Source organism: Drosophila arizonae, chromosome 3 (assembly GCF_054131065.1).
Source record: "Drosophila arizonae isolate 15081-1271.41 chromosome 3, UAZ_ARI_1.0, whole genome shotgun sequence".
In the NCBI taxonomy this organism is placed as follows: Eukaryota; Metazoa; Arthropoda; class Insecta; order Diptera; family Drosophilidae; genus Drosophila; species Drosophila arizonae.
Window position 1 is genome coordinate 28,112,660 of NC_142923.1, and position 27,724 is coordinate 28,140,383.

The 27,724-nt window shown below is 39.9% G+C and overlaps 1 protein-coding gene across 7 annotated transcripts in view; it reads right to left on the bottom strand.

The window, feature by feature from the left end:
• ab (BTB/POZ-zinc finger protein abrupt) overlaps positions 1-27,424 on the bottom strand; it is a 56,295-nt gene extending 28,871 nt beyond the window's left edge. For 3 of the 7 annotated variants that reach the window (XM_018003906.2, XM_089465759.1, XM_018003907.2), the window contains exons 1-4: positions 27,314-27,422; positions 25,794-26,121; positions 13,464-13,507; positions 313-1,207 (exon numbers count right to left, since the gene is read on the bottom strand). In XM_018003906.2, the coding sequence (XP_017859395.1) occupies positions 313-752 (440 nt within the window). In that variant the 5' untranslated portion in view covers positions 753-1,207; positions 13,464-13,507; positions 25,794-26,121; positions 27,314-27,422. Of the gene's footprint in view, positions 1-312; positions 1,208-13,463; positions 13,508-25,793; positions 26,122-27,145 lie in introns of all 7 variants that reach the window. The other 4 variants (XM_089465761.1, XM_089465762.1, XM_089465760.1 and 1 more) reach the window with 4 other exon arrangements.
• Positions 27,425-27,724: the final 300 nt, after the last annotated feature.

The following is a 27,724-nucleotide window of genomic DNA, read 5'->3' on the forward strand; positions in this document are numbered from 1 at the left end:
AGTAATACCCATACTCCTTATGGTCTACACATTAAATTTGAAGTGTCTTGCTCTTGTGGTTTACGAGATTTCGGCGTTTATACAGACAGATGAACGTACAGACAGATAGGCGGGTGGACGAATGAAGAAACTAACGCATAGATGGGCAGAAAAGTCAACCCTTCGTCTAAATCGAAAACATATGCACTTTATCGGACTACCCCAGCTCCCACTGCCTGTTACATGCTTTCTCACACAGGCATTGCACCGACTTCCCGTTTTCAACGGGCTCAGAACTTCATTAATGTCGAAAATTCTTCAGATTGTACTCACCTCAGCAGGTTCTCAACATCGTCGCTGCGCACATCGCGCAATATGACAATGGGATGCTCACAGGGATTGGCCTTAAGCAGCTTGCGAAAGTAGGGACTGCAGGCGCTGAGAACAACCTTGTGTGCGGTGAAGGAGCGCTCGTCGCAGGCGAGCGTCACATCCACGAAGTCCTCCTCGTCCCGCAAGTGCCGAAACGAGCTGAGTATTGACGTTTGAAAATCATTCCATTTAAGCGCATAATGCTGCTGCTGCTGCGACTGCTGCTGCTGCTGTGGCAGGGGCGGCGTTGCTGGGGATAGCGCCGTGCCGGCGCCAGCGGCTGCTGTAGAGGCCAGGGCGTGCGTGTGCGAGTGGGTGGAGGTCGCCAGTGGCGGTGGCTCCATTTTGACCACGCCCGCGTTGTTATTCTCCGCCGTTTGCAGCTGAGTGGACTCGGTCATTTATAGGAACTTGTGCCGTGTCCTTGACTCTTTCGTTTACTTCGGCCGCTTTGTATGTCTGCCTAATGTCCTAATGGGCTCGATCCAAGCGCGCTTTGTTGCCGAATCCTATTTCCTAGTCTCTATTGTATTGTGAACGTATGTTTGCTCGTGTGCAGCTTTGTGTGGAGATTCGCAAATATTTACAGTGCCGTTCCGCCAATCTTGATGCTTACTACTGCTGCTGCTCCAGCTGCTCCTGCTCCTGCTCCTGCTCCCTTGTGCTGCTAATTGGGCGAAAGTTGTGGCAATCTCTGACGGCCTTTGTCCATTTTCACCGGACTCTCTCACTCGGTGCCTCAACCATGGACGGAACGTTTACAGAGTCGGGCCGGTTTGGGTTGAGCTGGGGGCAGCGCTTCTCTCTCTCTCACTCTCTCTCTCACTCTCTTGCTCTCTCGCTCAGCTGTTGTACACTGTAAAGATAGATAGAAACTCATGAGTCTTCGGCTCATTTCAGGTTCAATTGCCACCGTCCACAGCATGAAGTGCGGCAGGTGGCCCCGCTCAGCAGCATTGGTAGCCCCATCATTAAATACTATTACCAATTATTCATACTTAAGCACCGAGACGACGACGCTGGCGGCTGATGGTTGCCGATTGCCTCTTACCAATTGCCCAGTTGTTCAGTTGTTCAGTTGTCCAGTTGTTCAAGTTGTTCAGTTGTTCGTTTGGTCAGCTCAGTTCAGTACGGCGGCCCTCCGCGGTGTCTAATGGAATCATTAATTACGCGAGCGCACCGAGCGGGCCACTTGTCGGGGGCATTAGACGCAAATCAATTTAATTTAACCGTTTACAAGCAGCGAACCAGCGCACTTTCCCCCGACTCCGACCTCTACACACGAGTAGAGTTCGAGCTACAAGCCGAAGAAATACAATGTAATTGTATAAGATCATTAGCTCTTTGCACCACGTCGCGCTGCAGGTTGTGGCTGAGGTACTCGCTGACTGGGAGAGTACGTGAACCGACGCCTCTACCGGAGAGGCCTCAGAGTCTGGATCAGAATCGGAGATTCAGCGAGACCTGATCGATGTGTGCTGCCTTCATAATATTTATAAACCCATTCATCTACCCCAGACTTGGCTCACGATTATGATCTTCGGCACAATGCGAGCGGCACGCCCCTCTATCAAAATAATAATCACAGAAGCCTAATGCCACAAACTTTTCGATTGCAATTGGCGCCTGCATTTTGTGGCATGCTCATTTTTCATGCCACAGTCAACTTGGAATTTCCAACTTGGAAAGTCAGTCGTGGGTTCCTGTCTACTCTTTTGTTTCTATCTGCTTTTGGGCTTCTTCTTGTGTTTACATCTTCGTCGGGTGCTCGCTGGCCCCGGGACTTGATTAATGATGCGCTGCTTGAAATTCGATTATGAACATCATGTAGAACTAGATTTATGTACACCTGTCTTGGGACCTCAAAACTATTGAAATCCAATTGAAATTCATTAAAACAGATCAACGACTGAGGGACCTCAGCATATTCTAATTTCCAACTGGGTTGAAGGAGCAGTTGTAATTCTCTATATGTGACTGTATCTCCTCCCCCGTCCCCATCTCCCGGCCGCTGTCTCTGCTTTTGCGCTAATTTATGAAGTAACCCAAAACAATTTCATCATAACACACTTGCCGACAATTATTTCGTTTATTGAACAAACATTCGCGTCGTATCGCATAAATTCGAAAGGGCGACAGCAACAACAATAACTAAACAAACCCGACCCCATATATACAGTAGAGCCAGGACAAAAACAAGTACGAATGCTCAAATGGGGTGTAAGCAACTGAAGAATACCCGTGCAGAGGCCAAAACAGTTCTATTTGATCAAATAACGGGTGGTAAAAATAAAAAAAAACCATGACTATTTATCTATATGTAGTGTTAAAATCCTAACTCTATATTTATGGCCAATAGAGCTATTTCTGTTTTGCCACGCCCTAAAGAGGCATATAATTATCTATTTTAGTCCGTCAATCGAGTAGATCAACAGCAAGTCACTTTTCAAATTTTATAGTTCTGGCTTTTCTAGTTCTACTATTTCTATATACATATCTTATATCACCAATAGATATTTCCACCTGGCTCTCGCATTAACAACTCAACAGCTCTACGCATTAATTTGCACCAAACCAATATACTCGCTCTCTCATTGAGCGGGTATACAGCGAAAAAAAAACAACAACGCGCAGCCGGTTGGTAACCAGAAAAATATGTAAATGTAAACGAAAAAGAAATATAGTCAGATATATACACATAATATTTATTATACATATATAGAGGATGATATCTACACCTGTGTATGTGTGTGTGTCGGTGTGTGGGTGCAACGCAATTGCATTTCTCACGTTAGCGCAAAATTTGACAACAACAAGAACAAGAAAAAATGTTGCAGCTAAAATGCGAGTCAAAGCGCAATATCAATTCGCCTGTCTAAAGCAAAACATATCAAAAATTTGCGTGGAAAAAACAAGAAGCCGTCCATAATAAAAAGGCCAAGCGAACACACGCACACACACACATGTATTTTGTGATATGTGAAGTTTGTGCAAAATAGTCGAGAGGGGGTGGAGTTGAGGGAGTCCTATCATAATAACAAATAAATGTAAATGATAATAGTAAATAAAAAACGAATTACTAAACAACACACAATCCGCTTCATATCCAATCATGTGATGCCACCCAAATACCCCTATAAATATATATAGAGAGAAAAGAGCGACATATAGAAACAGAGAGAGAGAGAGAGAGAGAGAGGTAGATATATGTGTACGGTGTAGAGCACACGATATGCGTGCAAAGGAGTTCGGGATTGAGACAAGTAACAACAGTTGTTGTTAGACAAGCAGAGCAGGAAGCGGCCCACACATAAGGATAACAACATTTATGCCAACTATTTGAGTAAATTGATACGGCGCCTTGGCAAATGAAGCAACGACCCACCAAATATAGCCAGAGAATAAACATAGCGTACGACCTCCTTCCAGTACACTAAGAGAATGACTTATCTAATACGCGTCGAATTGCATATAAACATAAAAGTTCTAATGGCTATAAACGAAATAAATACATATATACATATGTATATGTATATATATGTTAAAACTCAATTTTATTGGTTGTAAATACGTTCCTTGGTAGTTTCTGTTGCTCAGGTTGGGTCTATGGGGTTTCTCTCTCTCTCTCTGTGCTCACTAGTTTCTTTAAGTGTATTGACTGGCTACTTAAATACACATTCAGATTTTAAGTGAATAGGTTCTTCTATAAAACAGCGATTACACAGGCAAAGAAAATTGATGTATATATATACATTCAAGTTGGTTTCAATTCTATATTACATTTAACGACTACAAGAATAAATAAATCCCTGAAAGCCACTTGTCCAATTCAAATCGGTTGTAGGGACTGGATTAAGTATACAAATTATGAATTATTTCAATAAAGCATCTTCTGCCTCTCCCGCTTGCCACCGCCTGTTGACTTGTGTTAGCAATATTACGAATAATCGAAGAAGCAATTTTACGGCTCTGTATTTATTTACGGCAAATTACTTGAGGTATTTAATTAGTTAAACAATATGAGGTTGGATATTACCAAGACTCTCTCATTCACTGCGTAACTCGGAGTCTTGAATTGCAAATATTTTCGGATTAACTCAGTCCAAAATATTTGCAGCTTTAAACAAATTTGAAAGCATTAAAATTGATTAGAATTTAATTTGTCCAAATAAATTATGTACAATGTGTAAATTATAAGAAAGTACACATGCACACAAATGCCCACACGCACACACACACACACACACACACATACACGCACCCCCATATGGGCAATTGGATTGATACTGAAAAGGGATGCAAGCAAATTAGTTAAAAACCAATTAAAATTACGCATACGCCGCATAGGCCGCACGCCCAATTTGTAAACCAGTTTGATAGTCGATGCATATATATTTATATTATAATGTGCTATACATACATACGTATATTTGAGCGCACACAACCAATACGCACAAATGCGTTGAGAAAGTTTTTCTAAAAATCCAAATTAGAATGTCAATAAAATACGCTTTTAATGAAATAATTAATTAGATTTTGCACATCAACAAACCGAGGCGCAATTCGTACACACACACAACTGTACACTGAAATATATAGATATGGTATATACATATGTATATGTATTCGATGTCTATTTACTTGCATTAAGCGGTCATCGCATCAGCTCACCTGTCGTCCCGCATCCCCTCCCCCTCCCCCTGCATTCTATTGTATTTTAGATTTTCAATTCGCATGCGTTTCTCTGCTTTTTTCTTCTTCTTATTATTAGTTCTGGTTTCGTTGCGCGCGATTTATTCGATTTTCAATTATTTAAATGGTTTTCATTTCGGACCCACACACAATTCTAATTTGCATTTAGAGGGAGAGGGAGAAGAGTCGCCCCTGTCTCTAGCCCCGCCCCCCAGACACGCATCAAAGTGCCACTGAGTGGCACAAAAACTAAAAATGTCTGAGCAGATAGATAACAGAAACAATAAGAGCCGCAGCAGCAGTAGAAACAGCAACCAGAATTGACTTTTCCTAATTGCCTCAGAGAACTTAAATTGAGACATGAAATTGAATAATTCAAAATAATTAGCCAGCCAGGACAGACAGAGAGAGGCAGACAGCCAGTCGGTCGAGCAGCGTAATTGCATTAACGATTTTGATAAATGACAATCGCTCGAAAGTCTCCTTCGACTTTGACGCACACAATCTTAGCACCTGAAATATGGCTCAGTAACATTTAAATATGTTAAGTATGTACAAGCTGAAATTCGAAAAAGTCTCATTAAAGACATAACTGGAAAGTCCAGGCAAAAAATACATTATAACTATTGGAATGGAAACTTATAAAGAAACTTGGATAAATGAGTCCTCAAAATAAAGAAAAACATCACTTACACCAGTCAAGTCCCACTGAGGTTAAGAAATTTTTAAGTCAAGAAGTTTAGAATTGAAACATAAATGCAGTTGAAATATGAAGATAAATAGTAAATGAAATCTAGAATTAAGACTAAAATTATTTTAAATGGAATGGAGAATGAAGTGAATTCAGTTATTTTGGAAAAGATTAAAACAAATATTAACAAATATAAAACAATATTATATTATATATTGAATTATATACCATAAAACAAAAAGTCATGAATGGTAATATATTTTAAATAATCTACAAAATTCAAAGCACTATGAATATTTTCAGTTCTGATGCGGAAGTCAAGCAAGTGAATACAAAATTACATTTAACTTCAAATTAGGGAAAGTGTGAAGAAAGTCTATGTGAAGTTCATAAAAATTATTCAGTAAAGTGAAAAAAAAAACAAAAAACACACAGTATCAATCAGTCTATAAACAAAAACTTAGATTCGGCAAGCTATTTTCTAGAGTGTAATTTGAATATTCTCATTAAATTCGATTCAAAAATCAATCAAGAAATCGAGTAATACTGAACTGAAACTTCAATTCAAGAACTAGAAAATCAAGTCAATGTCATTCGTAGCTCTAGCTCGAAATCCCTGTCGAGATGATCTAAAGCACAAACACTTTACACATTCTACAGCAAATGCGTAAAGAAAACTAGTCTATCAACTTTGCTCTCTATCGACAATGTGTGCGGATCAGCATAAGCTCGAGCAGCTGCGTGAGGGCTATATTGCCGAGCTGTCTACACGATCCATTTCGCTGGTCGCATTGTAGTCATAGCCAAATGATCGCAAATCAAGTCGAATCGCCCAGGCTGCTAATTAAACTAATTGAGTAATTTCAAATTTCCAAAGTACAAAATTAAATGAGCAAATAGACGAGATGCAACTTAAGATACGGCGAGACATAGACCAAAACACGAGTAAAAAACCTGCCCAAAATTGTGAGGCGCAATCGAAACCTGAACTGAGTATACCAAATGCTCAACTAGCAGGTGGATATGGATATGGGCTGATGACTTAAAGCCTAACTTAAGCCTAGATATGGATATGGGCTCTTAAAGCAAGCAGATCTCATCGCTCTCTATCTACAGCTGTAAATCGCTGTTTGAGTCTATATAACGAGCGTCTTTGGTTTAATTGAGTATTGTACTGCTCACAAAGACTTATTTGTGGGTTTATGAGCACCCACACTGAGTCGAGTCGCGCGCTTGCTTAACCTGTGCTAATTAAATTCCAACTTGGTCCAAAATGACGCTACTAATGGGTGCGGGCCACTCTCTGATAGGCATCTAATGGGCCGCAATTAGACGTGCAGAGCTAAGAAAACGTTTCGCATGCTAGAGACAACCAAAGAGAGAGAGAGAACGAGAGAGAGAGAGAGAGACGTAGCCAAATGTATGCAAATGCCAGAGCAACTAAAAGAGTTTCCAACTTTCTTTTGACCATACCAAATATACCAAATACAGATACAGATACATTGGTACATTTACGAAAATCCAGATACGCATTTGTCGCTGCTGGGAGAAATGTCAATGAACTGTGCGACGCACAACAATGAACAAATTTTAAGAGGAAGAAACTAACAAAAATGGTTAGTATTGAGAAATTGGAGAAAAAAATCAAATAAAGAGCTAGAAAAAAAGGTACCACAGAAAAAAAATCGAGTCACTAAACTAAAATACCCCAAGAGGGAAAAAAGTATATAATATTAATAATAATAATAATATAGAAACATATGACAACAACAACAGCTGAATGGTATTAAAAAAATTTACATAAATTGGCTATAAATTCAAATAGTCAGACCCGAAGCGATCGAGGTAGAAAAAGTATCTGATAGATACGTAGCTCCATCATTATTCGAATACAATTAACGCCGCAAGAGAAAGCGCCTGTATGTATGTATGTATGTATGCGTATGTATGTATGTATGTATGTCCAACTACCGTCAATGTATGTGTGGTATGTAACCATGCCCACTACAAGCATCATTTGTTGTTGTTTGGCTCACAAAGTTTTATCTTTTGGCCAGGGCAATAAAACCAAATCAAAGTGAAAGACTACACGATCTCGCAGTCTCGCATAAATATATATAATTTATTTAGTTTTTTATCGAGAGAGAGGGGGAGATGGGGAGAGAATAAGAGGGAGAAAGAGATACGGTAACTAATCCAAGTATAACTAAGAACTTTATAGCTGCGCATATCCGACTGCTTAGCACTCGTTCACAGCAAACTTTATTGAAATACAGTTATCTACGCATTGCGTGGATCGTCTAAGTTATAGGACTATATATAGAGCAAATCAAGAGTGAAACATTCGAGGTATATAACTATGGAAAATAAAGTCTATTATAATTTTGGCCAAGTCAATCTACATATGTATGATGTCTGATAGAGTCTACCTGATAAGCTGTTTAGAAAACTCGTTTTAATTTGTTTTCTGAATAAATGAAAGTAAATAATGCGATTAAGTTTCATTTCTCAATTTCTATTGACCACCTGAAACTGAAAATTAAGTTTCTTGAAGCAGTATTTAGAATTTACATGAAACTATATAAAGGTTTACCTACTTCATTTAGCTCTACTAATACTTTTTTCTAGATATTCCAGTATTCAATCTTAAATTTTTCTTCAGTTTTTTTTTTATCGATTTACACAGAAGTTCGAAGTATAGGGGATAGAATTTTGTATGATTTATTGCGATTTTCGATTTAGTTAGGGGTACTCCACTGTAGAACACAATTTGGCTCATTGTAAAAAACAATATAAATATATAATTTTTTCTAGCTATAGTCCGTGCATAACACAAGTATAGGAATTACGCAATATAGGTCTTTAATGTCTCCATTTGACATTATTGCGATTATCCACGAACAGCCAATACACTCTCACGCACTTCCGTGGACGAGTATCCAAATCGTAGATACATATGTAAGTGTCATTGGCTTCCATCTAAGCGCGCTGCTTAGCTCTCGCTCTCTCACTCTCGCTACCTCTCTCTCCCTCTCTCTCTCACACAGACACGCTATCCGCCCGACTCTCTACAACTTATAACATTTAATACATTGTTCGGTTCGGTTTGGTTTTGGCTTTTTATGTGTTTCTCATTTCTCCCTCCCTCTCAGTCTCCCCCGCCCCGCAGCTTCACTAAGTCTCGATCGTTTTCGGAGTAACTATCTGCCCTTTGTTTGTCGCAGCTGCGATTGCGACTGCGCTGCCGATCTCTCGCTCCAGCCTTCGCATTGTGTGGTTTGTAATGTGCTCTGGCAATGGCCACGCGTATTGGCCAAGTTGTTGGCGCTCGCGTTTTTGTCATTAAATTTGCGTTTATTTCATTGGTTAACTTGTTTTTTTTTTTTTCTTTTTCTTTTCTATTTCTATTTGTTTGTCATTATATAGCCACTCTGTACTCGTGTGTGTATGTGTGTGTGTAGTTGTTGTTGCTGTATTGTTTCGTTATTCAATGCTTTGTTTAACGATCGTGTTTACATCAGTTGATCCATCTACATAGTTCGCCCACGGTATTCCATCTAATTATTTTTGATAGTATCAACCATTTTGTCTTTGCCGTAGCCGGATTTACTTTGGACAACCCATTTTTCGGGTCAGCAACTCGGTTTCACACGTTCTCATTTGATTTACACTTGTTTTCTTTTTTGTCTTTTCTGTTTAATTTTTATCTCTATTGATGCTAGTTACGAAAACTAAGTCAGGTGTTAAATGATATTCGACCCGAGAAACGCTGTACAATTTTTGAAAACTAACATGAATCAAATCGAATGCAGATTCAATCTGAAAGCCATGAAGCAAAAGTGTTTGCTGACTGAAATTTGCTCAGTTTCTATTAAGTTCTGTTTCTCTAAAGTTAAGATCTGGGTAAAGTCAAAGATTTTTATAAGATTCTTATATTATTTCGATATGTACATGCTAATTTGAACAATCATTTGATCTAATATTCTCTTCTCAGATAAACCTTTTTCCAAATATGCTTACACACAAAAATTTAGAATAGGGAAATGTGGAAAAACTAAGATCAAAATGGAGAAGCCTTACTACATAATTTGACTTAGATAAAAATATGTTAAATATTTTTCGGGACTCAATGAAATTTTATTTTAGTTGAAGACAAATTAGGTTTACAGTTTTGGTTCGACAAACTTATTTATTTTCTACGTTCTACGATCTAGAAAACTTGTAAAATTGCTTTTAATTTTATTTTTACTGTTTGACAATAAGTTACATGTTTAATAATATTTAAATGAAACGAAAAATGTATTAAGTTCAATTAAAGTCTCATTTTCAATTTTTAAAAGAAAAATTTTTTAATATAACATTGCCGAACTTTGTAAAAATTGTAATCTAGGTTCTTCAACTCTAGAATTCTCTGCTGATTAGGAAAGATTATAAAATTAAAGACAGATTCATTTGAGATGGATGCTCAAATAGAAACAATCTAGAGGCAAACTTTAAAGAAACAAAGAGTTTAAAGTTGATTCTAAATTTAAAATTGAATACATTTTTAATAGTATGGATGGATGATCAACTAGAAACATTCTAGAGTCAAACTTTAAAGAAAACGAAAAGTTAAATCAATTTTAGAGCATTGAGCTAGTAGTTGATGCCCTTTGCCTAGAGCATTCCATTCCTTGCTCTCGGTGTGGTCCTAAAAGGCTTAGATACAGCAATATTTGCGCTGCTCGTTTAGCCTCGTTCGATCTGCAACTCAATCAATTGATTTGAGTCGCTGGCCAATTTGTTGCTGTTTCTCACACTGGGCCACTGTGCCATTAAATACATTTTATGTGTGTTCAATCGATCGATACCCGAGCACTTGGCTTGAATGTTGTGATGCGGCTTCTTTTTTTTTTTGCTTCTTCTTCTTTTTATTTTGATGTGCCGATTTTGTTGCGCGCAGTAGGTTAATTATAAAATTAACATTAAGCGATTGACAACTGGTCAGCCAAGGTTCCATACGCCAAACTGACACGCCGCACCGCCCCACCCCGCCTCGCACCACTCTGTCCCGCCCCTGCCCGCTCCATTTCTCTGAGCTGACAATGCCAACACATGCGCTGATTTGTGAAGCGGAAGGTGTTCGTCGCATCCAAATATACATTTACCCATACAGAGAGCGTTGTCTATATTTCCAGTTCGCCTGTGCGCGCCCCACTCGCCCTCACCCCTCCTCAGCTCTGCAGCCACGCCCCTGGTACTCATTTGGTGTACGATAAATTTCACATGACATTATTAGGTGACTCTTTTCTAGCTGTTGTTGTTGTTGTTGCTGCTGCTGCTGTTGTGATTATGTCATAATTTTAGGAAAATGAAGCGCTCAACCAAAATAAATTAAAAATTGCTTTCATGCATGAATTGTTTGCGGGAGCCAACGGAACGCGCTTAGCACCCTACAACAACAGCAGGAGCAGCAGCAGCAGGAGGAGCGGGGGGAGGAGAGTGGAGCAGCCACGCAAGTACGCTGCGAATCTTGGGGCCAACTTCATTATCCACAGTATCCAAATATAACGTCAGTTAGCTCACATATGAATCGATCCACACACCCACACACACATACACACATACACTTAGATTCATTCACATGGGAAGCTTAAGTGTTTATGGTCGATTTGAAGTTTATAATGGATAGTTGGGAATAGCTTGACTGCTGCTCTCAAAATTCGAAATTGGAAATTCAGAATCGAAATTGAAATTCAAATTCAAATTCAATATTGTGTATATGCATTGAAATGAAGTGCGCAATATTCAATTAAAGTCATTGTTATTAGTAATTTCCCTTCAAGCTGATCGATCGTTCTTCATTGATTGATGCTCGAGTGGCGGTCGCCCTCGCCATCGTCGACGTCGTCGTCGTCGTCGTACCGGATAAGTTCATCAATTTTCAATTTGTGTGTATTAAGGCGACCTCACACAACCGAACCGAACGAACCACCCACCCACCATCATCTACCCACCCATCAGTTGATCACTTGTCCGATCCGACCCGATCTGCCCCATCTGCTGCCATAATGAGCCATTATGCAAAACCATATTTCGCTAATGAAGTAGAAAATTTCCACGCACGGACGTCTTTATTAAAAGTAATTAAGCCTCTGTAATTTTCATTTGTCGAGCAAATGACAAGCCATCACAGTTACATCTGCTTACATTCCAGCATATACATATATGGTGTATATATGCACATATATATGCGAATGAACTAAGCTCCCATTTGATAGCCAATCGAAAGACTTTTATATCTATAAGGATTACGAGTGCTATACCATCAAAAAGTACTCTTTCAGATTCGGCGTCACTGAAGTACGTAATAATGAAGTATCTTAATGCGTACTGAGTTCATTTGAATCTTAATCAATTTTATCGTTATGACATTTGCACGAGCAATTGGTCTGTTTCTAAAAATATGCCAGCTATTGTAGGGCAGAAGAAGATGCTTTCAAAGCATTTTATATGCCCAAAAATTATTGGCTCTCGCTCTATTGTTGTTGTTGCTATAGTTGCTATTTGTGAATCTGTTTCTGTTTCTGGTTCTGTTGCTGACCGAATACACGAGAGTAACAAAAATTGAACTCAAGTGCAGACAATTGAAGCTGTTCGAGCAAAATCGGCGCGCCAGTCTTTGGAGAGTGAGCCAAGGGGGCGTACTGCCTATGGACGCACCCCTTTGAAGCAGGAAAAAAAATAAACAAAGATGTATGGGTAGTGAAAGTCGGGTATGCTCGACTATGAAAGAGCGCTTGCCCTTTCTACTAACATTTTAGGTTCGAATCAGTTGAGCTGGGCAAGTTCGACATTTATCAAGCATGTAAATATATCATATCATGTATAGACTCCATTTAAAGTTCTTAAAAATATGCATTCTGTATTAGAAACTATATCCCTAGTTCGATATCCCTATAGTTCAGATGGTCCTAATGAAAAGTAAAAAAGATAAAATAAACATTAGCCTTATTTATCAATATAATAAAACTGATATGAACGATTGCAGAAAACTATTTAGATTCTGGTATATAAAACTCACAAGAACATATATTTCATATTTCATGCGCCCAGTTTTAGTAGGACTCGAGTTAGCCTCATTTAGATGAAGGCACAGACAGACTAAATAACAAGCCTAACTCAACTGAACAAGCCAGGCTTTCTCAGTTGCACACATTGCAAGCAAGCCAATATACCCCATTCTGAAATGGGCCTAGGCAGTTCAAATTTTGCCTATTGCCATTTGAAAATTCTTTTTCTTTTGAACTTTTGGTGCGGTTTCAGATTTTTGGACAATTTGTTTACTATTTGCCGTTTGTTTTGGAAACAGTTCCGAATCGAGTCGTACTCGCGACATTTGGTTAATTGATTTGAGCTCGTCCGGGGTAAGGGGCGCGGTGCATTCATTGCTTGGATTGGGTTGGGTTGGGTTGAGTTGAGTACAGCAACTCGCTGGCCGTAGAGCACTGAAGAGCTTTCAGTTGTCCACAATTACGTTGAATTAAAACTCATATTGCGTCGGTCTTTGATTCTATTAAGATTATTAAGCGCTCGCTCGCTCACTCGCTCGGCTCCCCGGTGTTTCGTACGCATTTAACGAATATCAGAAAGGAGCATTTCAATTGCGCGGCATTCAATTAGCGAATTGATTTGCCAATTCCCTAGCCGCTGGCCCATGCAGACGGCCATTGAATATACATATACTCACATTTAGTAGTCGTGTGCTGGCTGTACTTGTCGTCCCGTTGCGATCTGTAGGCGAAGAGAAGAAGGTGAAGCATTAGAGCGAGATCTTAGGACTCTTCGACAACTACCCCCAACGATAAAAGTGTCGAATGTTATAAAATTTATTGCCGCACGCTCGATCGCCCTAAATTCCGATTCGATATGATCGTGCCCACCTCTACAGAGAGTGCTCTGGCGGTTGCCTTTGCACCGGCCTCTACCTGACTTCTGACTCTTCTAATTGCAGCCACTTAGCACTCCGTCTGGCTGTCCGGCTGGCTGCATTGGACCGAACATCAAAGTGCACAACAATTGCTGTTGATTTTTCCAAGATTTTCGTCGATACTTGCTCAGTCCAAAAATAAATTTCCTGCATGACAGTGACTCTTTTTGTTTGTGTTTCGTAAATCCGTGCAGGATCAAAGATTCGAGGAGCATTCGAGGACCACTGACAGCTGCACTCGCTGCAATTGTTGTGACTACACTCGATTTTTCCATTGTTATTGTTATGTTTTGAGGGAAACACACAAAGGCTGCCAATGCCAAATGCCGCAAGGGACTCAATCAAGGGACTTAGAACGAAGAGTTGTTAGCCAAAGAGACTAAAGCTTTTAGCTATTTCCAATTCGTAGACAAATTTCAACTACATTCGCAGCAGCTCGAGTCGGCTGAGACAGTTAAAAGTTAAGAGCTATACAACTGCCGTCAAGAAACGTGAAAACAATAAGCAAACTAATTACAAATACGCGTGAAAATTTCAAAAATCTTGCCCAGGCATGTAAAAAAGGGTTCACTTAGGGGGTTGGCCAGTGGAAACCCCAAATGGAGGCAGATGAAAATTATGCGCTGCAATTTTTATTGCTTCATTGTTCTTTATTTTGAATACGCTGAGCCCATTACAAAATTTTAATAGGGTATATTGAGTTAGATAAAGCGTATGTGACAGGCAGCATTGGGAGGGTCCACAAAATATAAACTATATATGAGGTATGATCAAACGAGGTATTCCAGTTCTATTAAATTTGTATATCTTTGATTGGGTTAGTACATCTAAAATCTTCTAGTTTTAGAACAAGCAGATATAAATTGCTTCAATCAATCTGAAGTTTATAGAGTTCTTCCATCATATCCCACTACTTATAAGAACAACAGTTATCAAATTTAACAAAAAGATTCCTCTTAACTATAGAGAGGTTTTGAGCAATTCTTTTTTGATACCCCCTTACAGACTACAGAGAGTTTTCAAAGATTACATTTGTCAGTTGTAATTCTCAGTCGGTCAGGGTATTTCCTAGTCATGCACTTCCGACTCGAGCACTTTTACTTGTATTGTTGCTGGCGTTTGACTCCTGCCTGGGTTCTTTGCATTGTGTTTTTGGTACGCTTTTTGGGTTAATGTTAATTACCAAAACTGCTTTGGCACTTCGGCTGACCGACAGAAAAAAAAAACAACAACAACCCAAAGCAATTAAAATTTTTATGACGCACTGAGTTATTACTTCAAATCCACAAACTTGAGTAATGCCAACGCCTCTGCGAAAGGACGTGAGAAATTTTCAAAAAAAAAAAAAAAAACTGAAAAGGAAAATGTACGCCCCCGAAACGAAGAAAATGTGAAAAGCAAAAGAAACGGCAGAGATATTAAAAAGATTTATTGTTTTATGATATCCAACAAGAGAAGAGCGAGACAAACAGAGCGGGACAGAGAGAGGGGTGGGGGAGAGAAAAAAGGTAGCACTGAGTGCGCAATTGCGCTGCTACCTGTGCGGCCAGAGGTCAAAGGTTGAACGGATCGCATCGAATCGAATGGGATCGCAGTTGAAGTCATGTGTTGCCAATCGATAGACGCTTTCCCTATCGAAGTAGAAATGCTGTAATTAAAGTCTAACTGTCAAATTCCAATAAATTATTCCATTTCCAATACAATCTGAGATGGCCAAGTTCGTTGGCTTCTTGGCCATTTAATTGATCATGGCAAGAAAACAAAGCAGCGATCACTTCTTCTCTCTGACTCTCTGTTGCTTCTTCAGCAATAATTTACATAAAACGATTCGACATTTTTACCACTGCAAGTGAAAATGTTACCAAGGCGGAGAAAAAGACTGAAGATGTGAAAGTTTATTAATTAGACAAAGCCAGAAACAAGACGAAGCCCAACTCTCCATCGAAAGACAATACATTTCGGATATGTAGGTCTATGACATCGCATACTATTGATAATTCCGTAATTACTGTTAATATATATATATATAAATATACTAGAATTACAATCTCTCTCTCTCTCTCTGGCAATGGATTGCATGATAAGGGCGCATATCAATTACAGTTACACGAGCCAAAAACTGTGCGATTAACATAAAAGGGCAGCAAATCCAACAACAACAACAACGCAAAGTAGTTAAAAAAAAAAAAAAAAACAAGTAATAGGCGTAATAAGAATAATTGGCGCTGAGCGCCAAAGCCCATGTGTGTGTGTGTGTGTGCGTGGGTGGCTAAAGATACGGCTGAGGGGGAGGAGGAGTCGGGGGTGGTGCTTGGCAGTGCGTGTCCTTCGACTGTCTAAGGGTTGATGGCGTTGACTTGTGACCATTTCATAAATACCGTTATAAACAAATTACGACAACAATAATGACCCAACAACAACAACAACAATTTGCTACTAACACGGTAACTAACTAACAACAGCTACAACAACAACAACAACAACAAGGAAACAAAGGGCTGCCAGGATAACAGTCACAGCAGTAGGCAGGAGCAGCAGCAGCAGCAGAAAGCAACAAAAAAACTACATGAAATTCGTTTTTTATTGCTCACATTTACACATGTACAAGTGACATCCCACCCAGCCGAGCCCCAGCACGCACCCCCCCCCCCTCCTCCTCCACGGACACCCACTGACCGACGCCGCCTCCTGCTACCCTTTGACCCTAACGCACACTGTGAACCTATTTATGAATTTCTAATGAAATTAAGCGTAATGGGCGCACGGAACACATGTATACAGCACATCTATGTACACTGAGCGAAAATCTTGATTACTTTTAAATGAAGAAATATTGAACAAATACAAATTCAGGTTATTCTTGGATTTGTCTAATTACAATTGATAAAAGTTAAGTATTTTAGGCGAATGCGTGTACATATACACTGAGAGAAATAAATTAAGTGTATATTATAGCATAGTCACACTGCAGGGTATATCCCAAGTTATAAGAAGACCTCTTTTATTGCTAAGCCAGATAAAGGCCACTAAATTTCAAAGAAATGATAATCTGAAATATGCTTATTTTCTTTAGATCACTATACACTGAGCAAAAAGACTTGTTCATTTTAACCGAAACTAATATATTAATTGACAATTTTGGTTTAACTCCAAAATTATCAAAAATAGTAGAATATACATTAACTTATTTTATAATTCAATTGGAATAAAAATAAAGTTAATTTTTTTTTAATGAAAAAAAAAATTATTACTTTAATATTAATCAAGTTTGAATTCTACAACTAAAGATTTATTTTATAACTTAATGTGATTAATAAAAACAAATAGTTTATAATAATAATATGAGTTACGCATTTCAAATTTTTAAGTGTCTATGCAATTTTTTCTTGGAGTGTATTTTTATGTGCATATGAACTGACCTCCCCAAGTCTTTTGACAGGGGGCACCACCCGTCGACAGCTCAGCTCAGTGTGGAGTGGGGTGTTTATTTGTCGACGGGTCGCGACTGTTTAACACACACACATACTAGCACACACACACACACACACACCCACACAGGTATGCGCTGGCCGAGAACAAAGCTGCTGTTGACCCTTAAGACCTGAGCGCGAACTCAACCTGAAGTTCGCTTCGCGCTTGGACCGCGCCTGGAACGTACAATTAACGTTTTACCCTTCGGCTGGCACCTTTGCTGCTGCTGCTGTTGCTCTTGGCCAGTTGCAGGCGACGCACATTGTAATTTTTGGTAATAAAAAATATGGTAACTTCATAATTTCGTAGGCTGCTCTAGTCCTGGCGGGCGTGTCGCCTGCCCTGCGCAACGAACACACAGGATAATTGCGTCCATTTGAATATTCAGCAGTTGCGCTGCATGAGCCACGACTCAACCTCAAACCCCAACCCAAACCCAAACCAAGACCAAACCCAATTACATTCCATGGCAATGCAATGCAAATTCGTGTGAATCACCTTCCAGTTAAGGCCAACAACTTTACGGAGTCAACTGTCCAGTTAGGCTTAAGTAGGTATTAATTTCTCGCCAGCGTCTTTTACGGCCCCCGCGACAGCACGCGGAGAGAATTTTGTGCGCGTCTCATCGATACGCAACTTTTTGGCAAGGTGTGGAGTGTGGAGTGCGAAGTGCTGCTAGGGTGCTGTGTGTGCTGATCCGGCCAATGACCAGCAAAGAAACACCCAAAGTTGGCTAAAAGCGCGCTCCTCGTTGCCCGTTGTCCGGGCAGTTACTCACAATCGTGTAATTAATTAAGCTCGTCAGCTGGACAATGGACAAGACGGCTCCGACCATTACGAAGGTGACGCACAGTGGGACTGATAAGCCAAGGCACAGAAATAAATCAAGAAGTAAACAACAGTCAATAGCCGCTTATTGATATACCTCTATATTCTAATGTCTATAAACTGTCTTCAAATCATAGTCCCTGATTAAAGTTTGAGCTGCCTGGCACCACTGTGCAGCACTTCTGGCTGTCAGCAAAGCCTCATGCTGGGCTCGGGTTTATAACCTGCCCAAGGCACACCTGGGGGCGACAGAGACAGAGAGAGAGGAAGGGGGAGAGAAGGAGTGGGGGCGGGGGAGAAGGACACGCATTGTACTGGCCTGGCACAAACACACCTCAAATCGCGTTTTGTCCTTTATCAGGTAATTCACTTTTTAACTTGCTCTTCACATTTCATTTTGTAATTCCAGCTTTGGATGCGCGCAGCTCGTTGGGTTCTTTTTTTATTTCATTGTATTTTTTCTCCCTTTTTTGTAATTGTTTGCCATTAATTACAGCAACAGCGACAACAACAACCAGAGCAATGAGGCAGAAGGAGATGCGTAACCCAACAACAACAGCTACAGCAAGAACAGCAACAACAACAACACTTGAAGCGCAAATATTTCCGCTTGTGCTTGCGGTTAATTTTATTTATAAGTCGCAATGACACACCTTCCATTTCGATTTACGATCTGCCGCATTAACGGTTAATGAACAGCTTACCAAGTTCTGTCCAAGCGTGCGTTGTTAAAAGAGTGTGAGAGAGAGAGAGAGAGAGAGAGCGAAAGGGGGAGGCGAAGGTAGTTGAAGCAATTGCCTTGGTTCAATTCTCTTATTCGGTTTGCATTGCTTCTAATAGAACTCGCCCCGATATGATTTCCTTTTCCGGCGCCTTGCCTCTCGCTCTCTCACTTGCTCGCTTACTTCTGCCGCTCGCTCAAACACCCACATTCTTTCGGCGAATTCGAACAAGTTCGAAACGACACGAAGTGCAAGAAAGACAACAACGAAGCTAGCACGAAACCAGGCAGTCAGCGTATGTGGCTGTGTGTGTGAGTGAGCGTGTGTGTGAGGGTGTGGGTGAGCGAACATTCATTCAACGATTCGCCAAGCCGGCATAGCGCCAAAGGAAAACAATAACAAACCTCAGCTGAGGAAACTAGGCGAAAACTTAAGAGTCGGACTTAGCAAAAGAGAAGCAATGAGTGAAACAGAAAGAGTGCAAGGCTGCTAGTGCAAGTGCAAGTGCGAGTGCGAAGGCGAATGCGAATGTGAGCAATGCATTCAACGATTGCACAATTGGGCAAAAAAGACACCTACACACGTCGCAATGGCGGCGGCTCTTCAGGCTGGCCATGGGCAAAGGTGTTTGAATGCCGTAACATCCTCCGTATGTAGAAATATACATATATGAAATAAATACATACATATATATATTTTGCAAATATCTTGAGAAATATTTGAGTAAATTTGCTGTCTCTGCGCTTGGCGTTCGGCCAAAAAAGCAGCCAGTAAATCAATAATTTTTGCTGAAGCAAAAGAAAAAGGCACAAAAGTGGGCAAGAAATTGCAATGCAACTACGACTTGGTCAACGCATTTCCTATTGCAGCTCATTCGAAGCGAGGGGGCGGGGCCAGGTGCTAATCCCACGAGACAAGCGAAGGCTAAAAAAGCGAACGGCAAACAGCGAACAACTTCATTATGAACATCATCAATAACGGCTGCAAGCTGCCAAAATCATTATGGGGTTTTCCCTGTTTTGCTCTGTCTGTGAAATGCGAAATGCGAAACAGAAACAACAGCAACGGCAAGCGCAAGCATCAAAATCAAAAGGAAATTCACAAAAGCATAAAAATCAAATAAAGCTCAGCAAAAGCCGTGAAAAACAGCGAGCAAACGAGCAAAAGCGAACGAATTGGCGACCATGAAAAGGGAATAACAGTGAGGCAGAGAAGCAGCAAGAGCAACACCAACACCAACACCAACAACAACAGCCGCAGCCGCAGTCGCAGTCGACTGTCGTCGCAGCAGTAGCAGCAGCAGCAGCGAAGCGCGTGGAAAACAAAACGTCACAAAACGCAGACAGACGACTTTGACGTCGACGTCGACGCCAAACTTCGCTGGCAATGACGATGACACGTGCTTTTTTCAGCTGTTTTGTGGAAAACTGGCAAACTGTGCGAAAAAAAGGACAAAAACAAAAATCAGAAACGAGAATATGAGTGGAGATAGCAGCAAGAGCGCCAAAGAGAGAGATAGTCCGCAAGAGAGCGAGGTAGAGAGAGAGAGAGAGAGAGGCCAAAGCGAAATCAAACAGCAAATAAAATGGAGAAGGGGACAACCAAGCCCTGCAGGTGGCAGCAAGAATTGCACTGTTCTCTGTGTGTGTGTGTGTGTTCAGTGTGAGTGACTGCTTATTGAAGGCGTGTGCATGTGTGTGTGTGTGCGTTTGTCGTTCGGGCTGCCGACAGACAGCGAAGCTTACGGCGCTGTTGGTCGTGCAGTCTTTTTGGCGCGTGACGTCGACAACTGTGTGCGGAATGGGCAGTTGTATGTGTGTGTGTGTGTGAGGAGTGTGCGGGTAAACGGGTGAACGGGTAAGCGGGTGCCGGGCAGCTGGCAAATTGCATTATTATGCGAGTGTCTGCAGTCTGCAGTCAGCAGTGCAACAACAACAACAGCGAACGGCTGGGACAGTAGCACAACAAAAACAAATTGCAACAAAATACGCAAACAAAAACAAAATCGTACGATTGCTCCTCCTCCTCCCGCCCTCCGCCTTTTCACCTCACACTTCCCATTTCCCATTTCTCTGCTCTTCTCCCCTGCTTCATTCAGCATTCTATGGCGATTAGGCAAACTGCACGCAGCAGTAAATAGTGAAACGGTTCTCGTGTGGGCGCGGGGCGGGAACTGCGGCTGGGGCTGGGGCTGGGGTGGTGGATTATTGGGGACAGACATTACATGCAGTGTTGTTCAAAAATTAATAGAATTTCATAAGCATTCAGCTCTGTCTATCCCATTCGCATGTGTTGTGCATCGCTCTCTCTCTATCTCTCGCTCTTTTTTTGCTATTCGCTTGCTCGCTCGCTCGTATGCTCTCGCTCTCTCTCCTTCCCATTGGTTTGCTCTCTTTTGCACGCTCATGCCTGCTCGCTCTTTCAAATGTTAATTTGAATTTTTATTAGGTTTTAGGCTTTTATTGTTGTTGGCCAAAAGCTGCTGCTGCTGCTGTTGTTGTTGCTGTAGTAGTTTGTTTTATTTTCACTTAAAACTGCAATTGTTGCTGCCGCTGCCGTAGCTGGCGTTGACGCCGTTGTCAGCGTCGAAAGTGCGGCTGCGTTAGAAAATTGCATTTGACAATAGTTGCACACACACGCACATAAACTCATGAACTCATGAGCACACACACACACACACGGTTGGTTTTTAGGTCGTGGGTTTGGTTTTTGGACAGCCTAAAAATAACTTTAAAAAATATTCTAAAAATTTGCAGTTTTTTTTTTTTTTTTTTTTTTTTTTTTTTTTTTTTTGAATAGCGCCTTTTCTGTGATTTCCACCTCCTAACGATCTAACTGTTAACTCTGGTTAAGGCTTTAACATAAAAGAGCTAAGAGCTTTTTAGTCAATTTATTTATTAGTGATATAGCATATCAAATATTATATTAAGTATTATATTAAGTATAGGTATTCTGTATATTCTCAAAATGAAAAATAATTGCAAATTAAATGCATAAATTAAGTATTACAGTTACGAAAGTGTGCCAAAAATTATGATGAAAAAAAAAATAAAAACTTTAAATTCTGATTGTGATAAAAATGAAATTGAAGTTTTGGAAAAATATGAAGGGTATTCTGTATATGAAATAAATTTAAAATAATTGCAAATAATCTTAGTCTTATAAAATGTATGTAATATATATTTATATAAATATATATATGCCACAATGAAACGTGAATATTTTCCCGAATTTTCTCAAACTGTAAACTCAAATGTCGCCATCGATATTATCACTCGATGGCCCCGACTTGAGAAATGGCAAATCATCTTCTCAGAACAATGGCAATACAATGTTCAGAACCCACAATCATCTCGAGACTCATGTGTGTAAAGCATTTGCCACTGCCGGGCTAAACTAAACTAAACTAAACTCAACTAAGTGCATTTCAATTTCCAGCGCGGATTTGCCATTGTGTTGGCCGATCACAAATCTGTCCAGTCATGGCCAAGGCGTGGAGGCGCCGCTAAGAAAACAATTGTCCTTCCAGCCCGAATTTGCTTTGCCTCGGCTGCAATTACCCATTTGCACCTGTGTGTGTGCCGAGCAATGGAAAAAGTCATTGTCATTGGCCAAGTCTTCATTTACCGACGGCAATTGGCCACACGTTTTGGCCACTTTGAATTTTTCATGAGAATTTCAAGAGTTATTTGGGGGCAGCTAATGGCTAACGACAAAGACGTCTTCAGCACCCTTTTCCTTTTTTTTTTTGCGGGCAATAAAAACATTTTCCTTTTTGCCCGCCATATAATAATAATAATAATAATAATGAATAATATCAAGAAAAATACTTTTTATGCTTCTTCTTATTCTGCTTGTTGTTGTTGGCGAAACAGAAAACGCATTAAGTGCGCGGTTTTTCCATTGTTTATAAAATTATTTGTTATTTTTCTTTTTTTTTCTGTTTCTGATTTTCTGTGTCCAGTCAAAATGGGGATAATTAAGAATGCTTATTTATCTAGAACGGCGACGAATGAGGCCCGACGGCCCAGTCCTTGACCACAGCGGGGGGCATGGTTAGGTAGTTAAAAAGCCAAAAGGAGAAAAAATGAAGAAAACTTTTATTTTTTAATGATAAATTGTTTGAGGCCTTGCTAAAGACACTCAAGCACACACACACATTCAGAGAGTTAGAAGGCGCCTGTCAAAGGTCATATCAGTGTCCCCGCTTGTCTCTCTCTCTATCTATTCTCCACTCTTTCTCCTTGGATGCTTTATTGCAAAATCAATAAAGGAACAAGTAAAAGTGCTCAAGTCTAATGCACACGACTTGAAGATACCTCGTACCAAGTGACATGCAGCTATTCGGCTTTTATCTAGGCTCACGGAGGAAAAGGTGTATCTCTAGAGGAAGTAACCCATATCTCTAAATACTTTGAGAGCACCTACATATATATATAGAATTTTATTTAAATTCTAAATATTATTATATAAGATGGAAACAAGTAATATTCTGAGATCTAAAGGCATTGATATGGAATAGGAATGATAACAGTTCACCAAAGCTTAAACCACAGTTAACACTTTAAAAGTTCTAGCTCCTTCCTAAATGAGATTTGATCGAAATGGTGACGGCTCCGTTTTCATAGAATGAAGTAAGAGCTCTAAAACATATTTGATTTGGATGGATCTTTCCGTATAGTAGTTTTAAATATCAAGTACTTTCGTGATACATCAAGTATATAAAGGGAGACTCCAGCTGTCACAGCTCCAACCTCCTCTGCGGCTCTTTGCTATGATACTCTTTATTATTTCAAATGGCTTTATAATATACCCTACGAAATCCCTTTAACTAGAGCACTAGACCAATCTAGAGGATTCGCATCAACAATTTAGCAAGACTAAAAGCAACTGAGAAAACTAAAATATCTAAAGTCGTAATATCGATTTTAATCGAATTGAGATCTTATCTGAGCGCGCTTAAGAAAGTGACATTTGGAAGAGGACTAAGCCTAACACTTTATTTAAGGCATTACAAACACATCTCGATTTTTATCGACTTCAATTAATTTGTAGAAGCTATCGATAACTCGAAGCGGAATGGCTCTGTTCTCGAATATCTTCAGAGATTGACAAATTGACGAACTGAGCTAGATCGCATAAGCTATCGATCCTTACCAAAGGTAGATGTCAACACCGTCTGTTGCCTGCATCCTACATCCCCCCTGCCTGCTATGCATGCCAACGTAAACCCTGTCATCGTCTAACCTGTCCAACTCATTTTTAATGGATGTATGTAAAGAAATGAACTGAGCCATTACCTCGTCTTCTAGCCAAATTCTTTTACTAATTAGCTACGCAAGTTGCTGAGTTGCAAATTACAAGCGGTACAGCAGCAACAAATTTGAAGCACTTCAAAATTGTTGTCGTTGTTGCTGCTGTTGTTGTTGCAAAAGTTGCCTGTGGGGCACGCAAATCACTTGTTTTTTTATTTTTTTCTATTTTTTGTGTAATTAGTTGGCTCACTTCAGGGCAATGGTTAGCGACGACTGCTGCAAACCCAAAAGCTAAACTCAACTTTGACTTTGAAGCGTAATTAACCGAAAACCGATCGCTGGCATACAACAGCAACAACAACAACAACAACAACAACTACCGCAACATACTGTGGGCCGCACCGTTCTCTGTTTGGTTCAGCCCTCAGCCTCCAGTTTGGATAGAGAATTCGCTTGGAAATCTTCTCGTTCAACGACCGATAAAATTAACTCCAGCTCTCTATCCCCAACCCGCTAAGACTAGCGCTTCCCCCACCCCTCTATTGGCGTCTTGGCTGCTGCCTTTTAGCGGGTTATTGATTATTAATATTTGTTGTTGTTGTTTTTTTAGTTTGGTTTCCCAAACATTTTTTTTTCTCAATTTTTTTGTTTTAGCATTCGCTGTAATTACAGCAACGCGTTAATTGTTCAACTCCTCTGCATTTTTTTTTTGTGGTATTTTGAGGGCTTTAACTATTCACTTCTGTTAGCTGCCTCGAATGTTTTCTCTATTTGTATTTGCTTTGTTGTTGGCCCGAAAAAACAACATTAGCCGGGGCGAGAAAACTACACTTACGCAGCAGCATCAGCAGCATCAGCAGCATCGGCAGAAGCAGCCGCCGCAGCATCCGTAACTCGACATCCATTATCTACCATTACCATCATTGTCTCTGCCATTACCAGACCCCCTCCCCTTCCCTTCCCAGATAACAGCTAACTATAGTTGGCTAAAACTGTGAAGTGCTGAACTGGTTATTAAATATGAGAATTACTTCGATTTGATTGATGAAATGCAAACACAAATCGCAAATGGACTTGAATTCTCTCGATGACCCAATATCCTAATACCTAGTTTAGTTCCCTAGTTTTATACGATCCAAAATTGATATCTTTTATTGGTTTGATGGCCTATTTTCTATATAAAATAATTAAAAATTTATCTTGGATAAATGACCTATTTTTAGTTATATCGCATATTATTTAAATTTTTACTTTTGTTTACTCTTATTTAATATCAATTTTGTAATTACAGATGTATAGCGAAAGATTCTACATTTTCCATTTTGAAATAGTTTTTCTTCATTTCATTACTCAACATAAAATAGATTTTTATAGCGAATATAAACAATATATAAAAATATTTACACTTAATAATTATTCCGATTTTTCCTAGATTAAAAAATCTAAATTTGCTTACTTTTATTGGAGATAAAAAACCGAATTTGATTCTAGCTTAATTATATCTATAACTCCTTTGAGCTTGAAGATTGTATACTAGTCTAAAGAACAGCTAAATTTTTGCTATTAATTAATAATAAAATATTTTAAGTTTCTAATCCAAAGAATCATACGACATACATATACATATATGAAAATATTGGATGGATATGGATAGATTGAAGAAAACTAAACACAATCTATACTTATTCAATAAGAACCCAAGTTTCAAAACATTTTTTGAAAATTTCTGCAATTTGTTTACCCTATAGTAAATAGTAAAATTAGCCGTGCAAGGCCGGGTAATTATTAAAATAAATATTTCAATATGCACTTACCAAATGCCGTTGGATGATTTGATTAATTTAAGTTCTGTTTAGGAATAGTTAGTTCCGTTCGAGCCGTTAATATTTCTTTAGTATTGATGTCTTTTGGCTGTCGCACACAGAATTCAATTGGGAAAATCACAAATTCGGAAACTTTTTGCAATACGATTTCGAATTTTTGTTGTTGGTTTTTGTTTTTCTAGATGTTTATATATATGTATATATTTGGGGGAGGCTGGACGTGTAAATTTGTTGGTCGATTTAGAATTTAGAATTTCTGTGGAGGCGCCTTTTTTGTTGTTTTTGTTTTTGTTTTTAGGGATGCACAAAACACCGCAAACTGCAAAAATTGAAACGAAGCCAATCAAAATCAATGAGGGGGGCCACAGTGCAGCACAGACAACAACAATAACAACAACGAGAACAACAGCTACTGCAACAGAAGCAGCGAACAGCGGCTAAAGCAAAGTAACTGTAAAAGATGACGCTCAGCGCAGTGCATTTGTGCGCTCTGATTTTGTTGTGATTTTATTGTTGTTGCTGTATATTTTCTTGTTGTTGGTTTTTTTTTTTGCGCTTCGCTTTTGGGCTCTGTGTGTGATTTTCGCTTTTATTAATAAAATGCACAACTTCCGTTATTAATTTTGCAACAGCAGCAATTGTAGTCTATGTGTCTGTGAGCGTGTGTTTGTGAGTGTGTGAAGCACGGACGACAGCTACAACAGCAACAACAACTGCAAGCGTTGAGCGCGATGTGTCACCAAGGCGCTCGCTTAGGGGAATCGCATTCGAAATCGAAATTCGCAATCGAATTGCATACGGTATATAAACAATTGACAGGGCTGAAATAGGCGGGCGCCGGGCAGTGAGCCGTCTAGGCTCTGGTTAACGGGCAAGGCGCGGATTACGCTGCTGCTGCGCTCCTGTGCACGCGACGCTGTCGCCGCCTCCGTCGCCGTCGCCGTCGCCGTCGCTATTGCTGTTGTTGCTGCTGCTGCTGCTGCTGCATTCATTCATAAAAATCAGGTTGTAAAAAAGCAAAAACAACACTGATTTTTATTTATTTATGCCAATTTGCCGCTGCTTTTTCTGGCTGTGTGTGTGTGCGTGCTATTATGATTTTTTTGCTGTTGCTGTTGTCATCGTTTGATGTGGCTGTTGCTGTTATTGTTGTTGCTGATATTTGCCTAGCCGCAGGAGGCGAATTGTCACTGATTTTCGTTGTTGTTTATTTTGATTATTGTTTTCGCCTGCATTTGCGGCAGGCATTGCAAATTAACTATCACTTGAACGAGGCACATGTGGCAAGTGCACTAAATTATTATTTTGATTGCTTTGATTGTATTTTGGAGCACAACAGATACATGGATAGATAGGTAGATCGTTCGCGTCAATCGCATGTGATTGTAAATTGTGAATGAGTTGTAATTGAAATGATTATCCAATTGCAAAGCCAGTCGGCCGACTCGACCACTCGGACTTGGCCAAGAAACCAAAACAAATCACAAATAGTAAGTGAAAATGAGCCGCACTTAAAACACGACACCTGCTGCCCGTCTGATTGCTGGAAATGTACTGAGAACACCCGCGTAATTTTTTTTACTTGCTCTTGCGTTGTCTTGTTGGACTTGCTTCGGCTTGTCGGACCGAACGAAACGCGCTCGGCAGCGCCGAACGCCGGCACACACACAAAACAAAGCGTCGAACCGAACCACGTTGCAAGTCAAACTGGTTGCAATCGAACGAGCGCCGCGCCGAAGCCGATGTACGATGAGCAAATATCTAATGTCGTGTAATTGCCCTTAACAGAGAACTGTTAGTATGTGGATCATTCTCTTAAGGCTTAGAATACATACAATGTCGGTAAGATGTCATTGCAGAAATGGATTTATTTTAGCAATTGATATTATGCTTAGGTAATCGATAGTGCGATGTAATTTTCA